General features: G+C 45.9%; 1 protein-coding gene across 1 annotated transcript; it reads right to left on the bottom strand.

Annotated features, from left to right (window-relative positions):
• Positions 1 to 1,192: 1,192 nt before the first annotated feature.
• Positions 1,193 to 20,755, bottom strand: LOC121003541 (oocyte zinc finger protein XlCOF6-like; the record flags this gene model as incomplete). The annotated part of the gene is made up of 2 exons (XM_040435443.1): positions 1,193 to 3,883; positions 20,659 to 20,755. Coding segments are annotated over 2 exons (2,205 nt in total), but the record flags the coding sequence as incomplete, so codon positions are not given.
• Between the last annotated feature and the right edge of the window lie 5,847 nt (positions 20,756 to 26,602).

Genomic DNA, 26,602 nt, shown 5'->3' with positions numbered 1-26,602 from the left:
AGGCCTCTACTGCAACTCTCTTTAGTTCCTGCTTGTTCTTGGGGCATTTTCCCTTCAGTTTTGTCTTCAGCAAGTGAAATGCATGCTCCAATCGATTCAGGTCAGGTGATTGACTTGGCCATTGCATAACATTCCCCTTTTTTCCCTTAAAAAACTCTTTGGTTGCTTTTGCAGTATGCTTTGGGTCATTGTCCATCTGCACTGTGAAGCGCCGTCCAATGAGTTCTGAAGCATTTGGCTGAATAAGAGCAGATAATATTGCCTGAAACACTTCAGAATTCATCCTGATGCTTTTGTCAGCAGTCACATCATCAATAAATACAAGAGAACCAGTTCCATTGGCAGCCATTCATGCCCACGCCATGACACTACCACCACCATGCTTCACTGATGAGGTGGTATGCTTAGGATCATGAGCAGTTCCTTTCCTTCTCCATACTCTTCTCTTCCCATCACTCTGGTACAAGTTGATTTTGGTCTCATCTGTCCATAGGATGTTGTCTAGAACTGTGAAGGCTTTTTTAGATGTCGTTTGGCAAACTCTAATCTGGCCTTCCTGTTTTTTGAGGCTCACCAATGGTTTACATCTTGTGGTGAACCCTCTGTATTCACTCTGGTGAAGTCTTCTCTTGATTGTTGACTTTGACACACATACACCTACCTCCTGGAGAGTGTTCTTGATCTGGCCAACTGTTGTGAAGGGTGTTTTCTTCAACAGAGAAAGAATTCTTCGGTCATCCACCCCAGTTGTTTCCCGTGGTCTTCCGGGTCTTTTGTTGTTGCTGAGCTCACCGATGCGTTCCTTCTTTTTAAGAATGTTCCAAACAGTTGTTTTGGCCGCGCCTAATGTTTTTGCATTCTCTCTCATGGGTTTGTTTTGTTTTTTCAGCCTAATGATGGCTTGCTTCACTGATAGTGACAGCTTTTTGGATCTCATCTGGAGAGTTGACAGCAACAGATTCCAAATGCAAATAGAACACTTGAAATGAACTCTGGGCCTTTTAACTGCTCATTGTAATTGGGTTAATGAGGGAATAACACACACCTGGCCATGTAACAGCTGAGAAGTCAATTGTCCCATTACTTTTAGAAGTGGGAGACACATATGCAAACTGTTGTAATTACTACACCATTCACCTAATTTGGATGTAAATACCCTCAAATTAAAGCTGACAGTCTGCAGTTAAAGCACATCTTGTTCATTTCATTTCAAATCATTCAAATCCATTGTGGTGGTGTATAGAGCCAAAAATGTTAGAATTATGTTGATGTTCCAATATTTATGGACCTGACTGTATATTGCAACAAATGGACATTGTTGGTAACAACAAAAAGAACATTTCAATAATTCACACTAAAGTCAGAATACTGAACTTAAAATTTTAAAGGGGTTGTCTAGCATCCTATCAGTCTATTCTCAGGATAGGCCATCACCATCTACTCGGTGGGGGTTTAACACCCTGCACCTCCACAGACCTGAACCTCTCCAGACCCTGAACTATACAACTCCATCCATTATGTAGTGAGTGGAGCTGATTACTGAAGTGCTGCTCGAATAGGAGAAAGTGGTACAATAACCATCCCCATCCTCTACATAGTGAGCAGAGCTTTGTACTTCCAGCACAAACCTCTGGGTTGAAGCTACTGCAGAATAGCCCTGAAGCTACCTCTGGTTACTCAATGCAAGGTGTTTTATCTCTCTGTGAAAAGGAGTGTCTGACAGAATAAAGCCAGTTAGCGACACTGAATACCATAAAAACACGTAAGGGAGGTCACTAACTGGCTAAGATTGAAGATGGCTTCTCTCCTGTGTGAGTATTTTGATGTGCAATAAGACCTGATTGCTGCTTAAAACATTTCCCACATTCTGAACAGGAAAATGACTTCTCCCCTTTGTGAATCCTCTGATGTTTAAGAAGAGATGAATTACGGTGAAAACATTTCCCACATTCTGAACATGAAAATGGCCTCTCTCTTGTGTGAATATTTTGATGTACAACAAGAGCTCCTTTCTGCTTAAAACATTTCCCACATTCTGAACATGAAAATGGCCTCTCTCCTGAGTGAACTCTCTGATGTGTAACAAGATCTCCTTTCTTCTTAAAAGATTTCCCACATTCTGAACATGAAAATAGCTTCTCCTCTGTATGATCTCTCTTATGTACAAATAGAGATGATCTCTGCTTAAAACATTTACCACATACTGAACATGAAAATGGCATCTCCCCTTTGTGAATCCTCTGATGTTTAAGAAGAGATGAATTACGGTGAAAACATTTCCCACATTCTGAACATGAAAATGGCCTCTCTCTTGTGTGAGTATTTTGATGTGCAACAAGAGCTCCTTTCTGCTTAAAACATTTCCCACATTGTGAACATGAAAATGGCTTCTCCCCTGTGTGAATTCTCTGATGTACAACAACAGCTGATTTATGCTTAAAACATTTCCCACATTCTGAACATGAAAATGGTCTCTCTCCTGAGTGAACTCTCTGATGTGTAATAAGAGCTCCTTTCTGCTTAAAAGATTTCCCACATTCTGAACATGAAAATCGCTTCTCCTCTGTATGATCTCTCTTATGTACAAAGAGAGATGATCTGTGCTTAAAAGATTTCCCACATTCTGAACATGAAAATGGCTTCTCTCCTGTGTGAACTCTCTGATGTGAAAGAAGAATTTCTTTTTGGCTAAAACATTTACCACATTCAGAACATAAAAATGGCTTCTCTCCTGTGTGAATTTTCTCATGTGCAGTAAGATCTGATTTAGTGCGATAACATTTTCCACATTCAGAACATGAATATGGCTTCTCCCCTGTGTGAATTCTCTGATGTCCAACAAGAATGAATTTATACTTAAAACATTTCCCACATTCCGAACATGAAAATGGCTTCTCTGATCTGTGAATTCTCTCATGTATATTAAGATGTGATTTATTGTTAAAACATTTACCACATTCTGAACATGAAAATGGCTGCTCTCCTGTATGAATTCTCTTATGTTCCCGGAGAGATGAATTAGAGTGAAAACATTTTCCACATATGGAACATAAAAATGGCTTCTCTCCTGTGTGAATTCTCTGATGTTTAAGAAGAGATGAATTATAGTGAAAACATTTCCCACATTCTGAACATGATAATGGCTTTTCCCCGGTGTGAGTTCTCTTATGTGCATCAAGAGCTGATTTGCAGGCAAAACATTTCCCACATTCTGGGCAAGAAAATCGCCTCTCCCCTGTGTGAATTTTCTGATGTGTAACAAGAGCCGATTTCTGCTTAAAACATTTCCCACATTCCGAACATGAAAATGGCTCCACTCCTGTGTGAATTCTCAGATGGTCATCAAGAGCTGATTTAAGGTTAAAACATTTCCCACATTCTGAGCAAGAAAATGGCTTCTTCCCTGTGTGAATTCTCTTATGTCTAACAAGAACCGTTTTCTGCTTAAAACATTTTCCACACTTTGAACATAAAAATGGTCTCTCTCCTGAGTGAATTCTCTGATGGGTTTCAAGAGTTGCTTTAAGGTTAAAACATTTCCCACATTCTGAACATGAAAATGGCTTCTCCCCTGTGTGAATTCTCTGATGTACAACAAGAGCTGTTTTTTTCTTAAAACATTTACCACATTCTAGACATGAAAATGGCTTCTCTTTTAATTGAGCTGTTTGATGTTTAACACCATTTCTGTAATTTTTAGTTTGTGTTACAGTCTGTGATGAATCAGAAGATTGGACCTGTTTAAAAGGATTAAATGATACTTTTTTTTCAAGGTTGGATGAAGATATATCTTGGATATTGGCATGCTCTTCATAAGTATCTTGTGTGATACCACAATCATCTGAAGATAACAGCTGTTTCTCTATGTTCCTAGTACAGTCATCTGTCAAGAATAAAACACAATAGTTATCTCCCATCAGTGTCTCTTTCACAGTGTACTTCCCACTTAGTGCCCTCTTCACAGTACTGATGCACCCTTAGTGCCCCCACGCAGTAGTTAGGCTGTCTTTGTGACTCTACACAGTAGTTATGCCCCCTTACTACACTGCTCAAAAAAATAAAGGGAACACAAAAATAACACATCCTAGATCTGAATTAATTAAATATTCTCCTGAAATACTTTGTTCTTTACATAGTTGAATGTGCTGACAACAAATTCACACAAAACAAAAATGGAAATCAAATTTTTTAACCCATGGAGGTCTGGATTTGGAGTCACCCTCAAAATTAAAGTGGAAAAACACACTACAGGCTGATCCAACTTTGATGTAATGTCCTTAAAACAAGTCAAAATGAGGCTCCAGTAGTGTGTGTGGCCTCCACGTCCCTGTATGACCTCCCTACAACGCCTGTGCATGCTCCTGATGAGGTGGCGGACGGTCTCCTGAGGGATCTCCTCCCAGACCTGGACTAAAGCATCTGCCAACTCCTGGACAGTCTGTGGTGCAATGTGACGTTGGTGGATAGAGCGACGTGATGTCCCAGATGTGCTCAATTGGATTCAGGTCTGGGGAACGGGCGGGCCAGTCCATAGCATCAATGCCTTCGTCTTGCAGGAACTGCTGACACACTCCAGCCACATGAGGTCTAGCATTGTCTTGCATTAGGAGGAACCCAGGGCCAACCGCACCAGCATATGGTCTCACAAGGGGTCTGAGGATCTCATCTCGGTACCTAATGGCAGTCAGGCTACCTCTGGCGAGCACATGGAGGGCTGTGCGGCCCTCCAAAGAAATGCCACCCCACCCTATTACTGATCCAATGCCAAACCGGTCATGCTGGAGGATGTTGCAGGCAGCAGAACGTTCTCCAAGGCGTCTCCAGACTCTGTCACGTCTGTCACATGTGCTCAGTGTGAACCTGCTTTCATCTGTGAAGAGCACAGGGCGCCAGTGGTGAATTTGCCAATCTTGGTGTTTTCTGGCAAATGCCAAACGTCCTGCACGGTGTTGGGCTGTAAGCACAACCCCCACCTGTGGACGTCGGGCCCTCATATCACCCTCATGGAGTCTGTTTCTGACCGTTTGAGCAGACACATGCACATTTGTGGCCTGCTGGAGGTCATTTTGCAGGGCTCTGGCAGTGCTCCTCCTGTTCCTACTTGCACAAAGGCGGAGGTAGCGGTCCTGCTGCTGGGTTGTTGCCCTCCTACGGCCTCCTACACGTCTCCTGATGTACTGGCCTGTCTCCTGGTAGCGCCTCCATGCTCTGGACACTACGCTGACAGACACAGCAAACCTTCTTGCCACAGCTCGCATTGATGTGCCATCCCGGATAAGCTGCACTACCTGAGCCACTTGTGTGGGTTGTAGACTCCGTATCATGCTACCACTAGAGTGAAAGCACCGGCAGCATTCAAAAGTGACCAAAACATCAGCCAGGAAGCATAGGAACTGAGATGTGGTCAGGTCACCACCTGCAGAACCACTCCTTTATTGGGGGTGTCTTGCTAATTGCCTATAATTTCCACCTGTTGTCTATCCCAGTTGCACAACAGCATGTGAAATTGATTGTCACTCAGTGTTGCTTCCTAAGTGGACAGTTTGATTTCACAGAAGTGTGATTGACTTGGAGTTACATTGTGTTGTTTAAGTGTTCCCTTTATTTTTTTGAGCAGTGTATAATGATGCCTCTAAGTGGCCCCATGCGGAAGTTATGCCCCTTTGTGCACCTCCTGAAGTAGTGTAGTCCATAGTTGACCCCCTTTATAGTAGTGAAGCTTCAGTACTGTGAATAAAATAAAATAAAGTAATACCTAGCACCTAGCTTTTCCCAGCAGCTGGCATGATGTAATGACATCACCTCTCCTGCTGAGCTCAGGAAAGAGCACAGGCCGGGGGATTTTCTCTGGTCTGTGCGCTCTCCCACTCAGCCCAGCAGGTACAATGACATCACTGTATCACACCTGCTGCTGGGAAGAGTGCAGGGTGGGGAATAAGACCTGGTTCTATAATAGATGACAGATACAGCAGCTGGACTCGGAGGGAGGGAGGGAGGAGAGTAGAATGGACAGTAGGAAGCACAGTAAGCGATCACTGACCATTGCGGAGCTCCTCAACATGATTTGAATGGGGTCCATCTGGCAGTTAGACACAGTAGCACTAGCCACTTTGTTAGCAGACACACGGTAACCTAAACCACAGTTATACATTTAAGATGGAGTTAAATGGGTCTGTATAGGCTTCAGAACGAACCATTAACCTCTTATGGACACAGGGCGTACAGGTACAGGTACGCCCTGATGTCCGAGTCCGCAGCATGCGGCGATCGGAACAGAGTGCCTGCTGAAATCATTCAGCAGGCACTCTGTGACAATGCCGAGGGGGGGTCCTGTGCCGACAGGCCCCCCCCCCCCCCCCGTATCGGTGATCGCAGCAAACCGCGGGTCAAGTCAGACCTGCGGTTTTCTGCGTTTATGGGTCATTCGGGTCTCCGATGACCCGATAACCCAGAATAGGATGGTGATCGGTGGTGTGATAATACACCACCAATCACCATCCTTAGATCCTGAGGTGCCGGTGACATCACCTCTCAGGATCGCATCCTATTGGCTGGAGGGCGGGCGGGGGTGAACTTCCCCCAGCTCTGCTCTCCTCCTCCACACTGCTTCCGTGGAGCCAGGAGAGAGGAGCCCGTCTGTCCACCTCTGAGACCAGCACCTCCACGTGAGTCACCATAGTGCCATCTGGCACTCAAAAGTTTATTAGGGACAGGTTTAGGGAAAGGTTAGATTAGGCAGGGAGACTGAGGGATAGTTTAAGGGGGAAAAAAGTTTTTTTTTTGTGCTTCACCCTGATCGGGTGTCTGGGGTCCACAGCACACTCAGCTGTGCGACCCTAGACCCCCAAGGGGAGCTGCAGCTTTCCCCCCTGCCCCCCACCCCCACACATTTTTGGGGGTGCAAGCGTTGTTTTTTTATTTTTTATTTAGTCTGATTTATTTTTTCTCTTAGGTTTAGGGTGGGTTAGGGTAGGGTATAAGTGAACATGAACACCCCCCCCCCCCACACACACACACACGCATACACACTAAATAAAGTTTTACACAGACGCGCACGCACACACACACACACTCCCCTATGGCCCGCCGGACGTTCTCGACCGAGGAGGCATACGCCCTGCTTGTCTCCGAGAGCACCAGTGAGGACGAGGATGACCCCACTTTCCTCTTGTCATCCACGTCCTCCTCATGATCTAGTGATGATTATGAGCCCCCAAGGCGGCAGAGACACTGCCAGGCGTAACCAGGGGATCCCCATGCCAGGGACCCTGTGGCCCAGACTAGTATGAGCCGCCCTGGGGCTTGTACTAGTTTTCCAGCCCACCGGATAAGTCCACCTGAGCCCGCTACCGGTGAACTTGCGTGGTGTACCCCAGAGGATTTTGAGCCTGTGATTCCTGACTTTGTTGGCCAACCAGGAATCCAGATTTCCACAGTGCGCTTCATTGAATATGACTTTTTTTTATTTATTTTTTAGTGACCACTTTGTGAATCTGATGGTGGAGCAAGCGAACTTGTTTGCCCAACAGTTCATTGCTTAACACCCGGGCTCCTTGTAGGCTAGGTCCGGTGGCTGGACTCCGGTCAGTGCAGCCGAGATGAGGACGTTTTGGGGCCTCGTGCTGCACATGGGCCTAGTAAAAAAAAACAACAGTGTCAGGCAGTACTGGAGTGGGGACGTCCTCTATCAGACCCCACTCTACTGTATGGCCATGACAGGCTCCCGTTTTGAGGCCATTCGGAAATGCAGATAATGCGGCATGTCCCTCCCAAGGTGATCCTGCTTATGACCGCCTGTACAAAATCAGGCCGGTCATCGATCACTTCAGGAGTAATTTTGGAGTAAATTTTGGAGGCCTATGTACCTGGAAGGGAGGTCGCTGTTGATGAGTCTCTCATTGCTTTCAAGGAGAGACTCATTTTCCGCCAGTATGTTCCCTCTAAGTGGGCGATGTATGGCATGAAGCTGTACAAACTTACAAGTTTTGTGTGTACAAGAGGCGAGATTCCCGTATTGAACCCCCAGAATGTCCCCCCACTCTGGGTGTTAGCGGGAAACTTGTGTGGGACCTTATGCACCCACTGCTAGATAAGGGTTACCACCTGTACGTGGATAACTTTTATACTAGTATCCCCTTGTTCCAGTCCCTTGCTGCCAGATCCACGTCCGCTTGTGAGACCGTGCAGAAAAATCAACGCGGCCCCCCTACCCACCACCTCCAGGTACCTATCCCCAGGGGTGAGACCCGTGCCCTTACCAGTGGAACCTGTTGCTGGTCAGATATAAGGACAAGAGGGATGTCCGTGTACTGTCCACAATTCACGGTAATGGCATCACCCCTGTCCCTGTGAGAGGTATCGCGGCAACGGTCCTCAAGCCCGATTGTATCATGGACTACAATCGATATATTGTCACTGCCAGTTCTGTGAGAAGGTCTGTTAGACGTTCTTCTCTACCTCGTGCATGACGTTCTTTGTTTTGGTTTCACTTTGTCATCTCCTTTCCTTCTCCCAGCTGTCACCTATTTACACTAATTGTCTCCCTTTATATTCCCTCCCATACTGCCTCACTTTGCGGTTTATACTACTTCCTGGATGAGTTGTTCACTGCTGGAGGCTGCTACTGCTGATTCCTCAGATAAGTCTTTTTCCTTTATTTGTGTTTCCTTGCTGGCTTGATTCTAGGTGACCCTGACTCCGTCCGTATTAAGTGCAGGGAGCCGGTGGTCGTGTCCCCTCACTATTATCTCACTATTAGAATCTGCTCTATAAAAATAACACATGACCTAACCCCTCAAATGAACACAGCCAAAAATATAAAATAAAAACTATGCCAAAACAGCTATTTTTGGCCAAATTTTCCATTTTTTCCGTTAACAAAGCAAGAGTTAACAGTCAAACAAAACTCTATATTTATTGCCCTGATTCTGTAGTTTACAGAAACACCCCATATGTGGTCGTAAAATGCTGTATGGCCAAATGGCAGGGCGCACAAGGAAAGGAGCGCCATATGGTTTTTGAAAGGCAGATTTTGCTGGACTGGTTTTTTGACACCATGTCCCATTTGAAGCCCCCCTGATGCACCCCTAGAGTAGAAACTCCATAAAAGTGACCCCATTTTGGAAACTACACCCCTCAAGGTATTCAAAACTGATTTTACAAACTTTGTTAACCCTTTAGGTGTTCCACAAGAGTTATTGGCAAATTTTTTGTAACCTTGCCTCACAAAAATGTTATATAGAGCAACCAAAAATCATATGCACCCTAAAGATAGTCCCAATAAAACTGCCACCTTATCCCATAGTTTCCAAAATGGGGTAACTTTTTGAGAGTTTCTACTCTAGGGGTGCATCGGGGGAGGGGGGGGGGCTTCAAATGGGACATGGTGTAAATAAACCAGTCCAGCAAAATCTGCCTTCCAGAAACCATATGGTGTTACTTTCCTTCTGCAGCCTGCCGTGTGCCCGTACAGTAGTTTACGACCACATATGGGGTGTTTCTATAAACTACAAAATCAGGGCAATAAATATTGAGTTTTGTTTGGCTGTTAACCCTTGCTTTGTTACTGGAAAAAGTAGATTAAAATGGAAAATTTTCCAATTTTTTTTAATTTCATCTCCATTTGCCTACAAAGTAATGTAAAGTAATTAACATAGAAGAGGACAGTATACAGTGTGTGTGTGTATATATATATATATATATATATATATACAAACCGGATTCCAAAAAAGTTGGGACACTATACAAATCGTGAATAAAAACTGAATGCAATAATGTGGAGGTGCCAACTTCTAATATTTTATTCAGAATAGAACATAAATCACGGAACAAAAGTTTAAACTGAGAAAATGTACCATTTTAAGGGAAAAATGTTGAATCAGAATTTCATGGTGTCAACAAATCCCCAAAAAGTTGGGACAAGGCCATTTTCACCACTGTGTGGCATCTCCCCTTCTTCTTACAACACTCAACAGACGTCTGGGGACCGAGGAGACCAGTTTCTCAAGTTTAGAAATAGGAATGCTCTCCCATTCTTGTCTAATACAGGCCTCTAACTGTTCAATCGTCTTGGGCCTTCTTTGTTGCACCTTCCTCTTTATGATGCGCCAAATGTTCTCTATAGGTGAAAGATCTGGACAGCAGACTGGCCATTTCAGTACCCGCATCCTTCTCCTATGCAGCCATGATGTTGTGATTGATGCAGAATGTGGTCTGGCATTATCTTGTTGAAAAATGCAGGGTCTTCCCTGAAAGAGATGACGTCTGGATGGGAGCATATGTTGTTCTAGAACCTGAATATATTTTTCTGCATTGATGGTGCCTTTCCAGACATGCAAGCTGCCGATGCCACAGGCACTCATGCAACCCCATACCATCAGAGATGCAGGCTTCTGAACTGAGCGTTGATAACAACTTAGGTTGTCCTTGTCCTCTTTGGTCCGGATGACATGGCGTCCCAGATTTCCAAAAAGAACTTTGAATCGTGACTCGTCTGACCACAGAACAGTCTTCCATTTTGCCACACTCCATTTTAAATGATCCCTGGCCCAGTGAAATTGCCTGAGCTTGTGGATCTTGCTTAGAAATGGCTTCTTCTTTGCACTGTAGAGTTTCAGCTGGCAACGGCGGATGGCACGGTGGATTGTGTTCACTGACAATGGTTTCTGGAAGTATTCCTGAGCCCATTCTGTGATTTCCTTTACAGTAGCATTCCTGTTTGTGGTGCAGTGTCGTTTAAGGGCCCGGAGATCACGGGCATCCAGTATGGTTTTACGGCCTTGACCCTTACGCACAGAGATTGTTCCAGATTCTCTGAATCTTCGGATGATGTTATGCACAGTTGATGATGATAGATGCAAAGTCTTTGCAATTTTTCGCTTGGTAACACCTTTCTGATATTGCTCCACTATCTTTCTGCGCAACATTGTGGGAATTGGTGATCCTCTACCCATCTTGGCTTCTGAGAGACACTGCCACTCTGAGAAGCTCTTTTTATACCCAATCATGTTGCCAATTGACCTAATTAGTGTTAATTGGTCTTCCAGCTCTTCGTTATACTCAAATTTACTTTTTCCAGCCTCTTATTGCTACTTGTCCCAACTTTTTGGGGATTTGTTGACACTGTGAAATTTTGAATCAACGTATTTTTCCTTTAAAATGATACATTTACTCAGATTAAACGTTTGATCTGTCATCTACGTTCTATTACAAATAAAATATTGACATTTGCCATCTCCACATCATTGCATTCAGTTTTTATTCACAATTTGTTTAGTGTCCCAACTTTTTTGGAATCCGGTTTGTATATATACACATACACACACACTACAGAAGACAATATATTGTATATATACTACAGAGGATAGTATTGTATATACAGACTACAGAGGATAGTGTATTGTATATATTCACTACAGAGGACAGTATACTGTATATATACACTACAGAGGATAGTACTATATATATATATATATATATTTATACATACACACACACACACACACACTAGAGAGGACAGTATACTGTACACAGGGCTGCCATCAGAAATTTTGGGGCCCCTTACACAGCTCAAGGCCTGGGCCCCCCTCCTACCCCGCCCCTTTAGAATCCGTCCTGACTCCGCCTCCCGGCCCCCCTCCACCCCCAATTTCATTTTTTTTTTACAACTACAAAGACAGTAAAAAGTGATAATCAGTGATTTCAGTAAGGAATTATTTTTTGACCAAATAATATGAAGCCTGCTACCACGACAAGGTAGACCCTTTAAAGGGAACCTGTCATGTGGGTATTTGATTATAATCTAACTAATTATATACAATCATGAACTACTAAAAAGTGCCTTAGATGTATTCACTTACTGGTGTGACAGATGGTTACCTCATAATATACACACAAAGATGCCTCATGCTAATGAGCTGATTTGAGTCCAGCGTGATGTCAGTGAGTCCAGCGTATATTTAATTCAGAGCTAAAGCCACTCCCCTGCCCACCTGCTGCTGATTCATATGGAAAATAACTGTCAATCAGCAGCAGGTGGGCGGGGAGAGTCAGGAGCTCATGAATATTCAGGACTCATCATTATCAGCTGGAGCTTTTCAATACAAGATGTTGGCAGATTGACTGGGTCAATTAAAGAAAGTGACCCAGCATTTTGCTAAGAGAATCAATCACTTATTTATGTTGCCCTTAGTTAGGACACCATAAAACTATTGACAGTTTCCCTTTAAGCAGGACCCTACACTAACACTAACTATACTACCTGTTCTAATCTGCCCTAGCAATCTTCCCCTGGCACATTTAAGAAAAAAACACCTTAAAAGCACAAGGTTTACTGTTACAGTGTTATGGGGGGGGGGGGGGGGGATCTGTGGATGACGTACTGTTATGGGGGGAATCTGTGGATGACACACTGTTATGGGGGAATCTGTGGATGACACACTGTTATGGGGGGGATCTGTGGATGACACACTGTTATGGGGGATCTGTGGATGACACACTGCTATGGGGGGGATCTGTGGATGACACACTTTTATGGGGGGGATCTGTGGATGACACACTTTTATGGGGGATCTGTGGATGACACATTTTTATGGGGGATCTGTGGATGACACATTTTTATGGGGGATCTGTGGATGACACTCAACCACTCTCAAACCCAACTGGTCAAACTAGAGACATATCTCTATTTTTACACCGGCAGCCCCCTTGACATGAGCATCGGAGCAGTTCATGCTCCGATGCTCTCCTTTGCCCTGCGCTAAATTGCGCAGGGCAAAGGCATTTTTAGGAGTTCTGGTGACGTACCGGGGCTCTCCATGGGGCTGACAGGAACTCTGGTGACGTCACCGGCACTGATGGGCGGGATTTTGCTCTGCCTTAGACAGTACAACGGCTAGGGCAGAGCTAAAGCCCGCCCCTCAGAGCTGGTGACATCACCGAACACACTGCCGGGCGGAGTTTTTTTTCAAAGCAGAACACACAGCTAAATGGGGCTGGGTGGGCTGGCAAGGGAGGGGTTAATAACAATAAGTGATGGAGGATCATGGCCCTGTGGGATAATCCAGAAAACAGCTTTGCATTTTACCCCCGAGCAAAGACCAGCAAAGACCGAGCAACATTATCCAGGGCCATGATGATCCTCCATGATCCATCACTTATTGTTATTAACCCCTCCCTTGCCAGCCCACCCAGCCCCTTATGGAAACAAGTCAAGTAATAACCTAACCTAATGGACCTTAATGAATCATTAGGGTGGTCCATCCAAGTCCAAGTCCAACAACATGTGTGTGATGGAGGGGCAAGGGCACTAGGGCAGCTGGGCAGGCTTCCACAACCTCCACAATTCCTTCCAGATTTAATTCCAGGGCCAGAACAGAAGTTCCTGCCGTGCTAATCTGAAGGCCGGCGGCGTTACGGCATGAGGCAGCAGCAGGCAGCGACAGCGTCTGACGTCACCTGCCACTGCGCAGCTACGTTCCTCTCCGCAGCGGCTCAGAGCCTTTTAAAGGTGAATGCAGCCGGAGCCGGATACCATCCGCAGGTTAGGTTGTTGGTTGGTATAAATAATACAGGAATCAGCGGAGCGGGGGCCCGGGGGGGTCAGGCAACGGGGCAAGGAATAATCAATTGCCCCCCTGCTGACAAATGGAAGGAGAAAAAAAAAATGTAATTGGAACTGGCCTGGCCCCCCCGGGGTCCGGGCCCCTTACTGGGGTATCGGCTGTACCCCCCTGATGGCGGCCCTGACTGTACATATACACTACAGAGCACAGTATGACTGCATAGATTGGAGGCTTCGGCAGAAAAGTGGCAGATGAGGTTTAACACTCATGGGGAGGAATAATGCAAGTCACCCGTACATACTAAATGGTAAAACACTGAGTAACACCAACCTGGAAAAGGACTGGAAACCAGAGTCAGGCAGCTGCTGCCAAGGCCAATAAGATAATAGGGTGCATCAAAATGGGCATACTGTAGATGCCCGTGATGAGAACATAGTCCTGCCACTTTACAAATCTTTAGTCGGACCACACATGGAGTACTGTGTACAGTTCTGGGTTTCGGTGAACAAGGCAGACACAGCAGAGCTGGAGAGGGTTCATAAGAGGGCAACTAAAGTAATAACTGGAATGGTTGGACTACAATACCAGAAAGATTAACAACATTAGGGTTATTCACTTAAAGGGTTATCCCATCTTAGACAATGGGGGCATATCGCTAGGATATGCCCCCATTGTCTGATAGGTGCGGGTCCCACCTCTGGGACCCGCACCTACAAGGAGAACGGAGCCGGGGAGAGTTGTGGCTGGAGGACCCCGGATTTCCCGGGGTCTGTCCACCACCAGGCGCAGCTCCCACAACTCCCACTGAAGTGAATGGGAGCGTACCGCGCATGCGCGGCCACCGCTCACATTAATTTCTAAGGGGCCGACGATTTTCGGCGGCTCCATAGAAATGAATGGAGGCTGGCTGCGCATGCGCAGTGCGCCCTCCTCAAGTTTCTCTGCTCCGTTATCCTTGTAGGTGCGGGTCCTAGCGATATGCCCCCATTGTCTAAGATGGGATAACCCCTTTAAAAAAAAACGACTAAGAGGAGATCTAAAAACTATGTATAAATATATTTGGGGTCAGTACAGAGATCTATCCCATCATCTATTTATCCCCAGGACTGTGACTGTGACGAGGGGCCATCCTCTGCGTCTGGAGGAAAGAAGGTTTGTACACAAACATAGAAGAGGATTCTTTATGGTAAGAGCAGTGAGACTATGGAACTCTCTGCCTGAGGAGGTGGTGATGGTGAGTACAATAAAGGAACTCAAGAGGGGCCTGGATGTATTTCTGGAGTGTAATAATATTACAGGCTATAACTACTAGAGATGGGTCATTGATCCAGGAAGTTATTCTGATTGAAGTCAGAAGTTTTTTTCCCTAAAATTGAGGAAAATTGGCTTTTACCTCACGTTTTTTTTTGTCTTCCTCTAGATAACAGGCAGAACTGGATCGACAAATGTTTTTTTCAGCCTTACAAACTATGTCACTATGTTAATATGTTGTTGTCACTATGTTACTATACACTCACCTAAAGAATTATTAGGAACACCTGTTCTATTTCTCATTAATGCAATTATCTAGTCAACCAATCACATGGCAGTTGCTTCAATGCATTTAGGGGGGTGGTCCTGGTCAAGACAATCTCCTGAACTCCAAACTGAATGTCAGAATGGGAAAGAAAGGTGATTTAAGAAATTTTGAGCGTGGCATGGTTGTTGGTGCCAGACGGGCCGGTCTGAGTATTTCACAATCTGCTCAGTTACTGGGATTTTCACGCACAACCATTTCTAGGGTTTACAAAGAATGGTGTGAAAAGGGAAAAACATCCAGTATGCGGCAGTCCTGTGGGCAAAAATGCCTTGTGGATGCTAGAGGTCAGAGGAGAATGGGCCGACTGATTCAAGCTGATAGAAGAGCAACGTTGACTGAAATAACCACTCGTTACAACCGAGGTATGCAGCAAAGCATTTGTGAAGCCACAACACGCACAACCTTGAGAAGGATGGGCTACAACAGAAGAAGACCCCACCGGCTACCACTCATCTCCACTACAAATAGGAAAAAGAGGCTACAATTTGCACGAGCTCACCAAAATTGGACTGTTGAAGACTGTAAAAATGTTGCCTGGTCTGATGAGTCTCGATTTCTGTTGAGACATTTAAAAATGGTAGAGTCCGAATTTGGCGTAAACAGACTGAGAACATGTATCCATCCTCTGATGGCTACTTCCAGCAGGATAATGCACCATGTCACAAAGCTCGAATCATTTCAAATTGGTTTCTTGAACATGACAATGAGTTCACTAAAATGGCCCCCACAGTCACCAGATCTCAACCCAATAGAGCATCTTTGGGATGTGGTGGAACGGGAGCTTCGTGCCCTGGATGTGCATCCCTCAAATCTCCATCAACTGCAAGATGCTATCCTATCAATATGGGCCAACATTTCTAAAGAATGCTATCAGCACCTTGTTGAATCAATGCCATGTAGAATTAAGGCAGTTCTGAAGGCAAAAGGGGGTGCAACACCGTATTAGTATGGTGTTCCTAATAATTCTTTAGGTGAGTGTATATGTTATCATGAATGCCTTCTGTTAGCTTTTGTGTTACATAGTGTCAGTATCAGGCCACAGTTAAATATTTAAGTGTGTACATGTATGAAGTGGAGTGGAATGCCTGTATACAGTTGTTATACATTACAACCAGCAGACAGTTGGGTGGGCCCTCCAAAGGAACATAAAGTGGCAAAAATGATGCTGTATCTGGCACAAGTAGCAGCAGAAGTAGTGGTGGTAGCAGCAGCCACAGCAACAGGCCAGAGCTGCCAGTGTCATCCAGTGGTCCTGTTTTGACCAACAATTCAGTTGTACTGGAATGGTTGATTCATTCTTCAACATCATCTCAAGTGACAACAGATACACACAGCCAGCAAATCGGTGGGTTCTTCTGACACTACGCTTAGTTGGCATGGCCCAGCTACTGCCTCTATGCACTCAACCTGCCCTGAACCTGTCTCTTTCTTTTGCTGCTCAGTATGTTAGCCAATTAATGATAGCCGGCGGCTCTGCTCCACTTTTCCGCGACTATGACCTTTGTGGGGACAGTCGGCAGTTATAGGACAGAACAGACTTGGAGCAGAGGTCCGCTGTGGACTCCTTTAGACATGCAACTACGGATGATGGGAGCATATGTGGGAGCAGTGGCGTAGCTATAAATGACTGGGCCCCACAGCAAAATTTTGAATGGGGCTCCATCCCACAGTAATTTTTTAGCGACCCCTTCCTTTCATGCTGCCCCCATTCCTGTGGCTAGTAAAGATCGCTCTCTCGGACCAGGGCCGGCAGCTGTTCCATCCGTTTTATACACTGTCTATACTGTCACTGTATATAATTTCATTGTGTAATACACTACGTGCAGAATTATTAGGCAAATGAGTATTTTGACCACATCATCCTCTTTATGCATGTTGTCTTACTCCAAGCTGTATAGGCTCGAAAGCCTACTACCAATTAAGCATATTAGGTGATGTGCATCTCTGTAATGAGAAGGGGTGTGGTCTAATGACATCAACACCCTATATCAGGTGTGCATAATTATTAGGTAACTTCCTTTCCTTTGGCAAAATGGGTCAAAAGAAGGACTTGACAGGCTCAGAAAAGTCAAAAATAGTGAGATATCTTGCAGAGGGTTGCAGCACTCTTAAAATTGCAAAGCTTCTGAAGCGTGATCATCGAACAATCAAGCGTTTCATTCAAAATAGTCAACAGGGTCGCAAGAAGCGTGTGGAAAAACTAAGGCGCAAAATAACTGCCCATGAACTGAGAAAAGTCAAGCGTGCAGCTGCCAAGATGCCACTTGCCACCAGTTTGGCCATATTTCAGAGCTGAAACATCACTGGAGTGCCCAAAAGCACAAGGTGTGCAATACTCAGAGACATGGCCAAGGTAAGAAAGGCTGAAAGACGACCACCACTGAACAAGACACACAAGCTGAAACGTCAAGACTGGGCCAAGAAATATCTCAAGACTGATTTTTCTAAGGTTTTATGGACTGATGAAATGAGAGTGAGTCTTGATGGGCCAGATGGATGGGCCCGTGGCTGGATTGGTAAAGGGCAGAGAGCTCCAGTCCGACTCAGACGCCAGCAAGGTGGAGGTGGAGTACTGGTTTGGGCTGGTATCATCAAAGATGAGCTTGTGGGGACTTTTCGGGTTGAGGATGGAGTCAAGCTCAACTCCCAGTCCTACTGCCAGTTTCTGGAAGACACCTTCTTCAAGCAGTGGTACAGGAAGAAGTCTGCATCCTTCAAGAAAAACATGATTTTCATGCAGGACTATGCTCCATCACACACGTCCAAGTACTCCACAGCGTGGCTGGCAAGAAAGGGTATAAAAGAAGAAAATCTAATGACATGGCCTCCTTGTTCACCTGATCTGAACCCCATTGAGAACCTGTGGTCCATCATCAAATGTGAGATTTACAAGGAGGGAAAACAGTACACCTCTCTGAACAGTGTCTGGGAGGCTGTGGTTGCTGCTGCACGCAATGTTGATGGTGAACAGATCAAAACACTGACAGAATCCATGGATGGCAGGCTTTTGAGTGTCCTTGCAAAGAAAGGTGGCTATATTGGTCACTGATTTGTTTTTGTTTTGTTTTTGAATGTCAGAAATGTATATTTGTGAATGTTGAGATGTTATATTGGTTTCACTGGTAAAAATAAATAATTGAAATGGGTATATATTTGTTTTTTGTTAAGTTGCCTAATAATTATGCACAGTAATAGTCACCTGCACACACAGATATCCCCCTAAAATAGCTAAAACTAAAAACAAACTAAAAACTACTTCCAAAAATATTCAGCTTTGATATTAATGAGTTTTTTGGGTTCATTGAGAACATGGTTGTTGTTCAATAATAAAATTAATCCTCAAAAATACAACTTGCCTAATAATTCTGCACTCCCTGTACTGTTGAGGTGGCCCTGACCAAATTCTTTAGTCCTCCTCTTCCTGGATGGGCCCCTTCTGGGTCAGGGCCCCAAAGCTGCAGCTTCCCCTGCTTCCCCTATAGCTACGCCCCTGTGTGGGAGCACATGTTTTGAGAGGTCAAGGACATGCGCAAGGGATTCATATGTACAGTGTTAGGGCTCATGACCGTGAGCCAGCCATGCCCGTGCTGCGGTCCGCAATGCACGGGAACCGGCCATGTAGCTACCATTTGCAGATGTGTACCATTCGCTTGAATAATAATAATCTTTCAATTCCGCAAAAAAAACTAAAAACAGAACATGTTACATTTTTCAGCGGTGTGGAAACATGGACTGAAATCCCACGAGAACGCGCCAGAATGCTTCCATAAGCTTCCTTTCATCCGCCCCGCACCTTCCGGATTACAGACCCTGTTTGGAGCTGCAAACGCCTGAGTGCATGAGCCCTTAAAAAATAATTTCTGTACTTTTCCATTTGACAGAACAGAGCCATTTACAGTTTTAGGCCTCTTGCACACGAACGGATGCGGACCAATTCACTTGAATGGGTCCGCAATCACGGAGATGTGAAAAGGAAGCACGGATCAGAACCCCACGGAAGCACTATCCGTGCCTCCGCACTGCAAAAAAAAAAAATAGAACTTGTTCTATTTTTTTGTGGTGCGGACGGATCACGGACCCATTCAAGTTTAATGTGTCTCAATCCGTCCCTGCCGCCACACAGACGTTGCCCATGCATTGGTAACCGCAAATTGCGGTCCCCAATGCACGGAATGGATGCACAACGTTCGTGTGCAAGAGGCCTTAATGTGTACATTTTTGAAAATTCTTCATTGCTTGTATTGTTTTCGGAGCATATAGTATGGGGCCCCATTTTCGGTTTTGCATTTTCATTTTTTCCTCTTAACGTTCCAATAGCCATAACTTTTTTAATTTTCCATTCATACGAGGGTTTATTTTTTGGGCATAAGTTGCACCATTCACTTTATCAAGTTTGTTATTGGAAAAAGGGCAAAAAAATTCTTTGTGGGGTTAAAATAACAAAAATAAAAAATAAATCACGATGTTCACTGTGGATCAATATGGCGATACCAAACTTGTGGGTTTGTTTTACTACTTAAAAAAAAATAATTCTTAGCATCACCATATTCTGACAGCTAGTGTTTAATGAATTGAAGCATCTGAAGTGGAATTTGATCCGACGTTTAGTCTCGCGAGGCTCGGGTTCGGTTCCAAGGTACCATTTGGAACCAAACCAGAGTTCGGTACAAAGGTTTTTTACAGTAGAAATCAATTTCCGAAGTTATTACACAAAGTCTCACGTGACTTCTCGAAGTAATAACTCATTGGAGCTAATACATTCTAATACTATATGGAGTGTCCGTTCTGTACAGTATTAAAACGCTGTTTTATGCAAATCGACTTCGGATAATGGATCATTTTTTCCCCAAAATGACAGCTACACATGTTACAAAGTGAAAGTAAGAAGCCCTGGAACACCCATAAGGCAGTGCAGCCAGCCAATCAGCAGATGCTTGCCCAAATGCATTCAGCATGGCAGAACATTCCTCAGACAATCATTAGTAACCTCATTGGTAGGATGCCAAGGCGTGTAAGAGAATGTATTTATGCATGTGGCTCTCATACTTGAGTTGTTTTAAATATTTTGTTTCCACTTTTTTATTATTTTCAAATCATTAAAGGGATTCTCCAAGATTTTCCTCACCATAGGTCATCAATATGAGTTCAGCGAAGGTCCAAGTCCCTGCACCCCCACCAATCAGCTGTCTTAGGAAGCCTCAGGGCTCGCTGGGGCTAGAGTGTACGGCCTCCTCACAGCTTATCAAGAACAGCGCCGTCTATTAGATAGTGGCTGTACCTGGCATTGCAGCTCAGACCCATTCCACTGAATCAGACTGAGCTTCACCCATATGACCAATCTCCTGTAACACGATTACATTTTCATCCATATTAAAAAAAATTTTTTTACTAAATCTGTAAATAGAACGCTGAAAGAACAGAAAGACAGAACCTAAAAATGTAACATAAAATTGTAGTATCGAGTGAAGGAGTAGAATCTGTGGGTCTTCTCTGCATTACTTAGTGGGCACTACTCACCTGGGCGGTTATCTGTAGGAATGTCCTCTGTACTCTGCTCATCACCCCTCACATATGTCTCTGTAGGATTAATATTGTTCAGATCTTCACCCGGATTTACAAGCTGTGAAAGAAATATTGTAGAAGTCATCAGACGGTTGGAGAAGTTGTGTGGAAGGTTTTAGATGACCTGAAAAGATCAGTAATTAGCAGGACCTGTGATGACATCATCTTCAGCATCACAGGTCCTGCAGGATCTAGCAAAGGAACTGCACCAAAAATGGTGTAGTTCCTAGGTTTGAAAGGTACATCTGCCAGGACCTGTGATGACATCATCACAGGTCCTTCAACCCCTAACAGTAAGTATTAGAAGTTCACAATCAGCTCTGCATTGATCCATACAGACTGGAATGGAGTGGTAAGAGGAGGTCCTCCACTTCTTGTCATTTACCCACCCCCATGCCCTTTTGTTACTGATTGCACACTCATGTATAATACTTCAGACAGGTACAGTGACCACTACCTCATGTACCTCCCACACAGTGACCATAATGCATAACTGACCACATATTTCTATAAACAATGCATCTACAGTATTATACCTTGTATGCCTCACATCTATATATATATATATATATATATATATATATATACACACACTGCATATATTAAACAGTATTATACATGCAATATATACAGATATATAATATATATTGCAGTGTACTGATATGTGAGGTACGAGGTATAATATATGCAGTGTGTATAGATATATTGTATATAAAGCAGTGAACTGATATGTTAGGTACGAGGTATAATAGATGAAGTGTGTACAGGTATATTGTATATACAGTATTGGATTGATATGTGAGGTACGAGCTGTAATTTATACCTCACATATCAGTACACTGCTATATTTACTATATACCTGTACACACTGCATCTATTATACCTAGTACCTCACATATCAGTACACTGCTATATATACTATATATCTGTACAGACTGCATCTAATATATCCTGTACTGCACATATCAATACACTGCTGTATATACTATATACCTGTACACACTGCATATATTATACCGCGTACCTCATATAACTGTACACTGCTGTATACACTATACATCTGTACACACTGCATCTATTATACCTCTTTTGTCTGCCAGGCCTGTTTTGTAATCCCAATCCGGCCCTGATGCATAAATTATAAAACGCAGCAGCAAACATAGTTCATGGAACAAAGAGAGAGGCCTGGAATGGGTAGTGGGAGGGGCTATAAAAGGGGAATGGGGGCCCAATTTAGATTCTTGCTATGGGGCCCAGTGATTTCTATGTACGCCCCTGGTCGACTCCGTAGGAGGACCCAGCGCGATTGTCTAGGCTGGGACGTGGTGGCTGCTCGACCGCGGGCTAGGCCCGCCCATCCGCCTGGCCCCTCTCCAGGTGGCCCACGCTCTCCTGCTGCTCCGGTCCTACAAGACACCTATCTCGGCCGCGGTGCTGGAACCCCCCCCCCCCCCCTCCGTTGGCGCCGATCTCCAGTGTTTAAGGCTGGGACGTGGTGGCAAGCCTGGGACGTGGTGGCCACTGAGGGGTTAACCCGCCCCGGAGCTGCAGAGACAAAGACGCCAATGAGCGACGCTGGTACAGGTCACATGACCGGCTCCTCCAGTAAACCAGCAGCTCAACTATAAGCGGGAAATTCAAATGAGCGATGAGATAGAGCTCTGGTCCCCGTCAGCCGTTATTTGCCCGTAGGAGCGGGCTAGGCCTGTCCCTCTCCCCCCCCCGGCCCCCCCCCTCCAGGTGGCCCACACTCTCCTGCTGCTGGTCCTACAGTCACCTACCTCGGCCCCGGTGCGGTGCCCCCTCCCCCCTCTCTCTCTCTCAGGCTAGCGTTGCGCCGTTCTCCTGTGTCTCCTGGGAGAATTGCAATGGATGCTTCCTGCGTTGCCCCAAAGGTCCCCCCCCTCTCCAGATCGGATCTCACCCGCTGGAAGTCGTGTGGCACCTCGCGGGATCCCACCCGCTGGGAGTCGCGCAGCACCTCCCTCCTGGAAGGCAAGCTGCTGTTCGACAAAGTGTGGAGCCATGTAGCAATGATCTCCGAAGCCACGTCGACAGCCCATGCTTACAGACGGCCTAGAGGTCGCCGCGCCGGTGTTCTCGTCAGACTAAGGAGGAAAGGTCTGAGGTCAGCGGTACCCTTGATTCTCCTTGCGAACGTCCGATCCCTCCCCAACAAGTTGGAGGACGAACTCTGTCTGATAGTCCGCAAGTATGGTCACAGCGAGCACACCCCGATCATCTGCCTCACGGAAACATGGCTGCATGATGACATCCCGGACAACTCTCTCCATCTCCATGGATTTAACATTGTTCGTGCGGACCGCGTACCATCCCTTTCGGGGAAGTCCAAAGGCGGCGGCATCTGCTTCTACATCAGTGCTACCTGGTGCCCTAATGTCTCCCTCTTAGAATGGATGTGCACTGTGAACCTTGAGGCGCTCCTCATCAACTGCAGGCCGGCCTACTCGCCTAGGGAGTTCTCTTCGTACGTGCTGGTGGGTATTTACATCCCCCCCGACGCTGACACCGGTAATGCCCTACAGGCCCTCAGCGATACCATCGCACACTGGGAGTCGGCCCTTCCTGGCTCACTGTTCATCGTGTTGGGTGATTTCTATAAAGCGAACCTCCGTCGTGTCCTACCACGCTACTCCCAGCACATTGATTGTCCCACGAGACTCTCGAACACCTTGGATCACTGTTACACGCCTCTAAGGAAAGCGTACAAAGCCGTCCCGAGAGCCGCATTAGGCTCATCCGACCACTGCCTTGTCCATCTGGTCCCCTCCTACAGACGTCGCCTAGAGTCATCAAAACCGATCCGTAGAACTTCTAGAGTGTGGTCCAAGGAGGCCAAGCTACAACTACAGGCCTGTTTTGACTGCACAGACTGGGGAGCCCTAGAAGAGAATGACCTGGACACCTGGGCGGATGTTGTCTCCTCGTACATCAGTTTCTGCAAAGACTCCTGCGTCCCCTCAAGATCATACACGAGGTACCCAAATGACAAACCATGGTTCATGAACAAGCTCAAACAACTACGCAGGCGCAAGGAAACCACGCATAAATCCGGTAATCAATTAGAGTACAGACTGGCCAAAAACTGCCTTAATCGGGAACTGCGTGCGGCGAAACGGGCATACACGGAACGCATCCACCATTCTCTACGCTCAAACGACCGGAGGGCGGTCTGGAAGGGCCTTAGGTCCGCGACTAACTACCAACCCCCCCCCCCCCCGGCGCTCACTACCCCTTGTCAGGCACTGGCAGAGGAGCTGGGCAGGTTCTACTGCAGATTCGAGACCTGGATGTAACTCGGCCAACGCCCCCTAGAGTGGGCACCCCAGTCCCTGCTGCCACATTATCTTGCCCGTTCGCTGACTTCGCTGACTGCCCTACAGTGAATGTGACTACGGTTCGCACCCTGCTGTCCAAGCTAAATGCGAGGAAAGCCCCCGGTCCCGATGGTGTCACTCCTGCGTGCCTGAAATACTGCTCAGTCCAATTGGCCACGGCCCTCACCCCAATCTTTGACAGATCCCTTAAGGAGGGACATGTCCCTGCCTGCTTTAAGAACTCAACTATCATCCCTGTGCCGAAGAAACAGGGCGTTTCTGATTTAAACAACTTCCGGCCCGTGGCTCTGACTTCGGTGGTCATGAAAACCCTAGAGAAGGTGGTCCTCTCCATCCTGAAGCCCGCCACTCTGGACCGGCTGGACCCTCTGCAATTCGCCTACAGGGCAAACAGATCCACTGACGATGCGATTAACATGTGTCTAGAATACGTCACTGAACACCTCGACAAACCCAACACGTACGAGAGAATCCTCCTTCTAGACTTCAGCTCGGCATTTAATACTATCTCCCCCATTATCCTGCAAAGGAACCTCACGGCGCTTGATGTCCACCCAACACTACGACAGTCGATCATGGACTTTCGCAATCTGACCTCCAAACCGAGGGTCACCAACACTGGCGCCCCTCAGGGATGTGTACTATCGCCGTTCCTGTTCTCTCTGTACACGAACGAGTGCAGATCGGAGGAGGCCTCAGTTAAAGTCATCAAGTTCGCAGATGACACCACACTCGTGGGCCTGATTAGCGACAGCGATGAGCAGGCCTACAGTAAGGAAATTGAAAGGGTCAGCAACTGGTGTGGCGCGCACAATCTGGTCCTAAACACCACAAAGACAGTCGAGCTGGTCATCGACTTCAGGAAGAGAAGGGTAGTTCCCCCCCCGACCTACAATGACGGATCTGAAGTCGCAAGGGTAACCAGTGCCCGTCTCCTAGGCACGACAATCTCTGAGGACCTATCCTGGCGTCCCAACATCTCGTCCATCATTAAGAAGGCTCACCAGCGGCTCTACTTCCTTCGACAACTGAGGAAGTTCGGCATGGCACAGGACCTACTGAAGTCCTTCTACTCCTGTACCATCGAGTCAGTACTGTGCTCGTCTCTTCTGGTTTGGTATGCTGGATCATCAGCCAGTGACAAGCGCTAACTACAAAGGGTCATCAGCTCGGCGGAGAGAACTACTCGACTGCCACTACCACCCCTTTGACTCTATCTTCTCAAACAGACTGCGCTCCAGGGCTCTGAAAATATCCAATGACCACTCCCATCCGGGTCATCATCTCTTCAGACGTCTAAAGTCCGGCCGCAGGTATCAGGCCATCCCTGCAAGGACATCGAGGAGGCTGAACACTTTCTTCCTAATGGCCGTCAGACTGCTGAACTCACCACGCCCCATCTCCCGCCCATAATCCCTCGCCCCTGATGTGCCCATTGCATAACCCTACCCCCCCCTCCCCCTAGTATTATGCCTGTACCTGTGCCTAACCCAATTCCGAGCACGATCGACTGTGTCGTGTTTGGCGAATAAAGCTTATTCTGATTCTGATTCTAAAGATGCATTGTAGGAGAGGCAAAAGCTGACCATTTGGGCACAACTCAATGCTGGTTGACAAGTAGAGATGTTGCGAACATAAAATTTTCAGTTCGCGAACGGCGAACGCGAATTTCCTCAAATGTTCGCGAACGGGCAAACCGCCATAGACTTCAATAGGCAGGCAAATTTTAAAACCCACAGGGACTCTTTCTAGCCACAGTAGTGATGGAAAAGTTGTTTCAAGGGGACTAACACCTGGACTGTGGCATGCCGGAGGGGGATCCATGGCAAAACTCCCATGGAAAATAACATAGTTGACGCACAGTTGGGTTTTAATCCATAAAGGGCATAAATCACCTAACAATCCAATTTTTTTTTTAACAACGTGGTTTAAAACATCCAGTGTGTGTATACGATCAGGTATGATGTTGTATCGATCAGGAAGTGTAAGGGTTACGCCCGCTTCACAGACATTGACAGACCAAACTCCCCTTTTAATGCACCGCAAACAACTGCAAACTCCCCATTTGCACAAGGTTGGATACCAAGCTAGCCATGTCCCGTTGATGTCATTGAAGGTTTCTTCCTCCACCCAGCCACGTACAACACCAAGGGTCCCCGAAAGGTGAATTTAATAGATTTTTAGAACGGGGAGATGGTTAAAAAAACGCTGGCTCCCTCCCCTTTGTTTGAATCCACGGTCACTGCGTCGGCGCCGTGCAATTTACTCTCACACCCAATATGAGTGTTATTTTCTGTAGTTCTCTTCTCATCAGTTTAATCCCTGTTACGTCCCCAATCTGGGGTCCATTTATTGAATAGATTTTTCGAACGGGGAGATGGTTAAAAAAACGCTGGCTCCCTCCCCTTTGTTTGAATCCACGGTCACTGAGTCTGCACCGTGCAATTTACTCTCGCACCCGATATGAGTGTTATTTTCTGTAGTTCTCTTCTCATCAGTTTAATCCCTGTTACGTCCCCAATCTGGGGTCCATTTATTGA

Source organism: Bufo bufo, chromosome 6 (genome assembly GCF_905171765.1).
Source record: "Bufo bufo chromosome 6, aBufBuf1.1, whole genome shotgun sequence".
Taxonomy (NCBI): Eukaryota; Metazoa; Chordata; class Amphibia; order Anura; family Bufonidae; genus Bufo; species Bufo bufo.
Note: the sequence above shows the minus strand (reverse complement) of the source record. Positions and strands in the feature narration are given on the sequence as shown.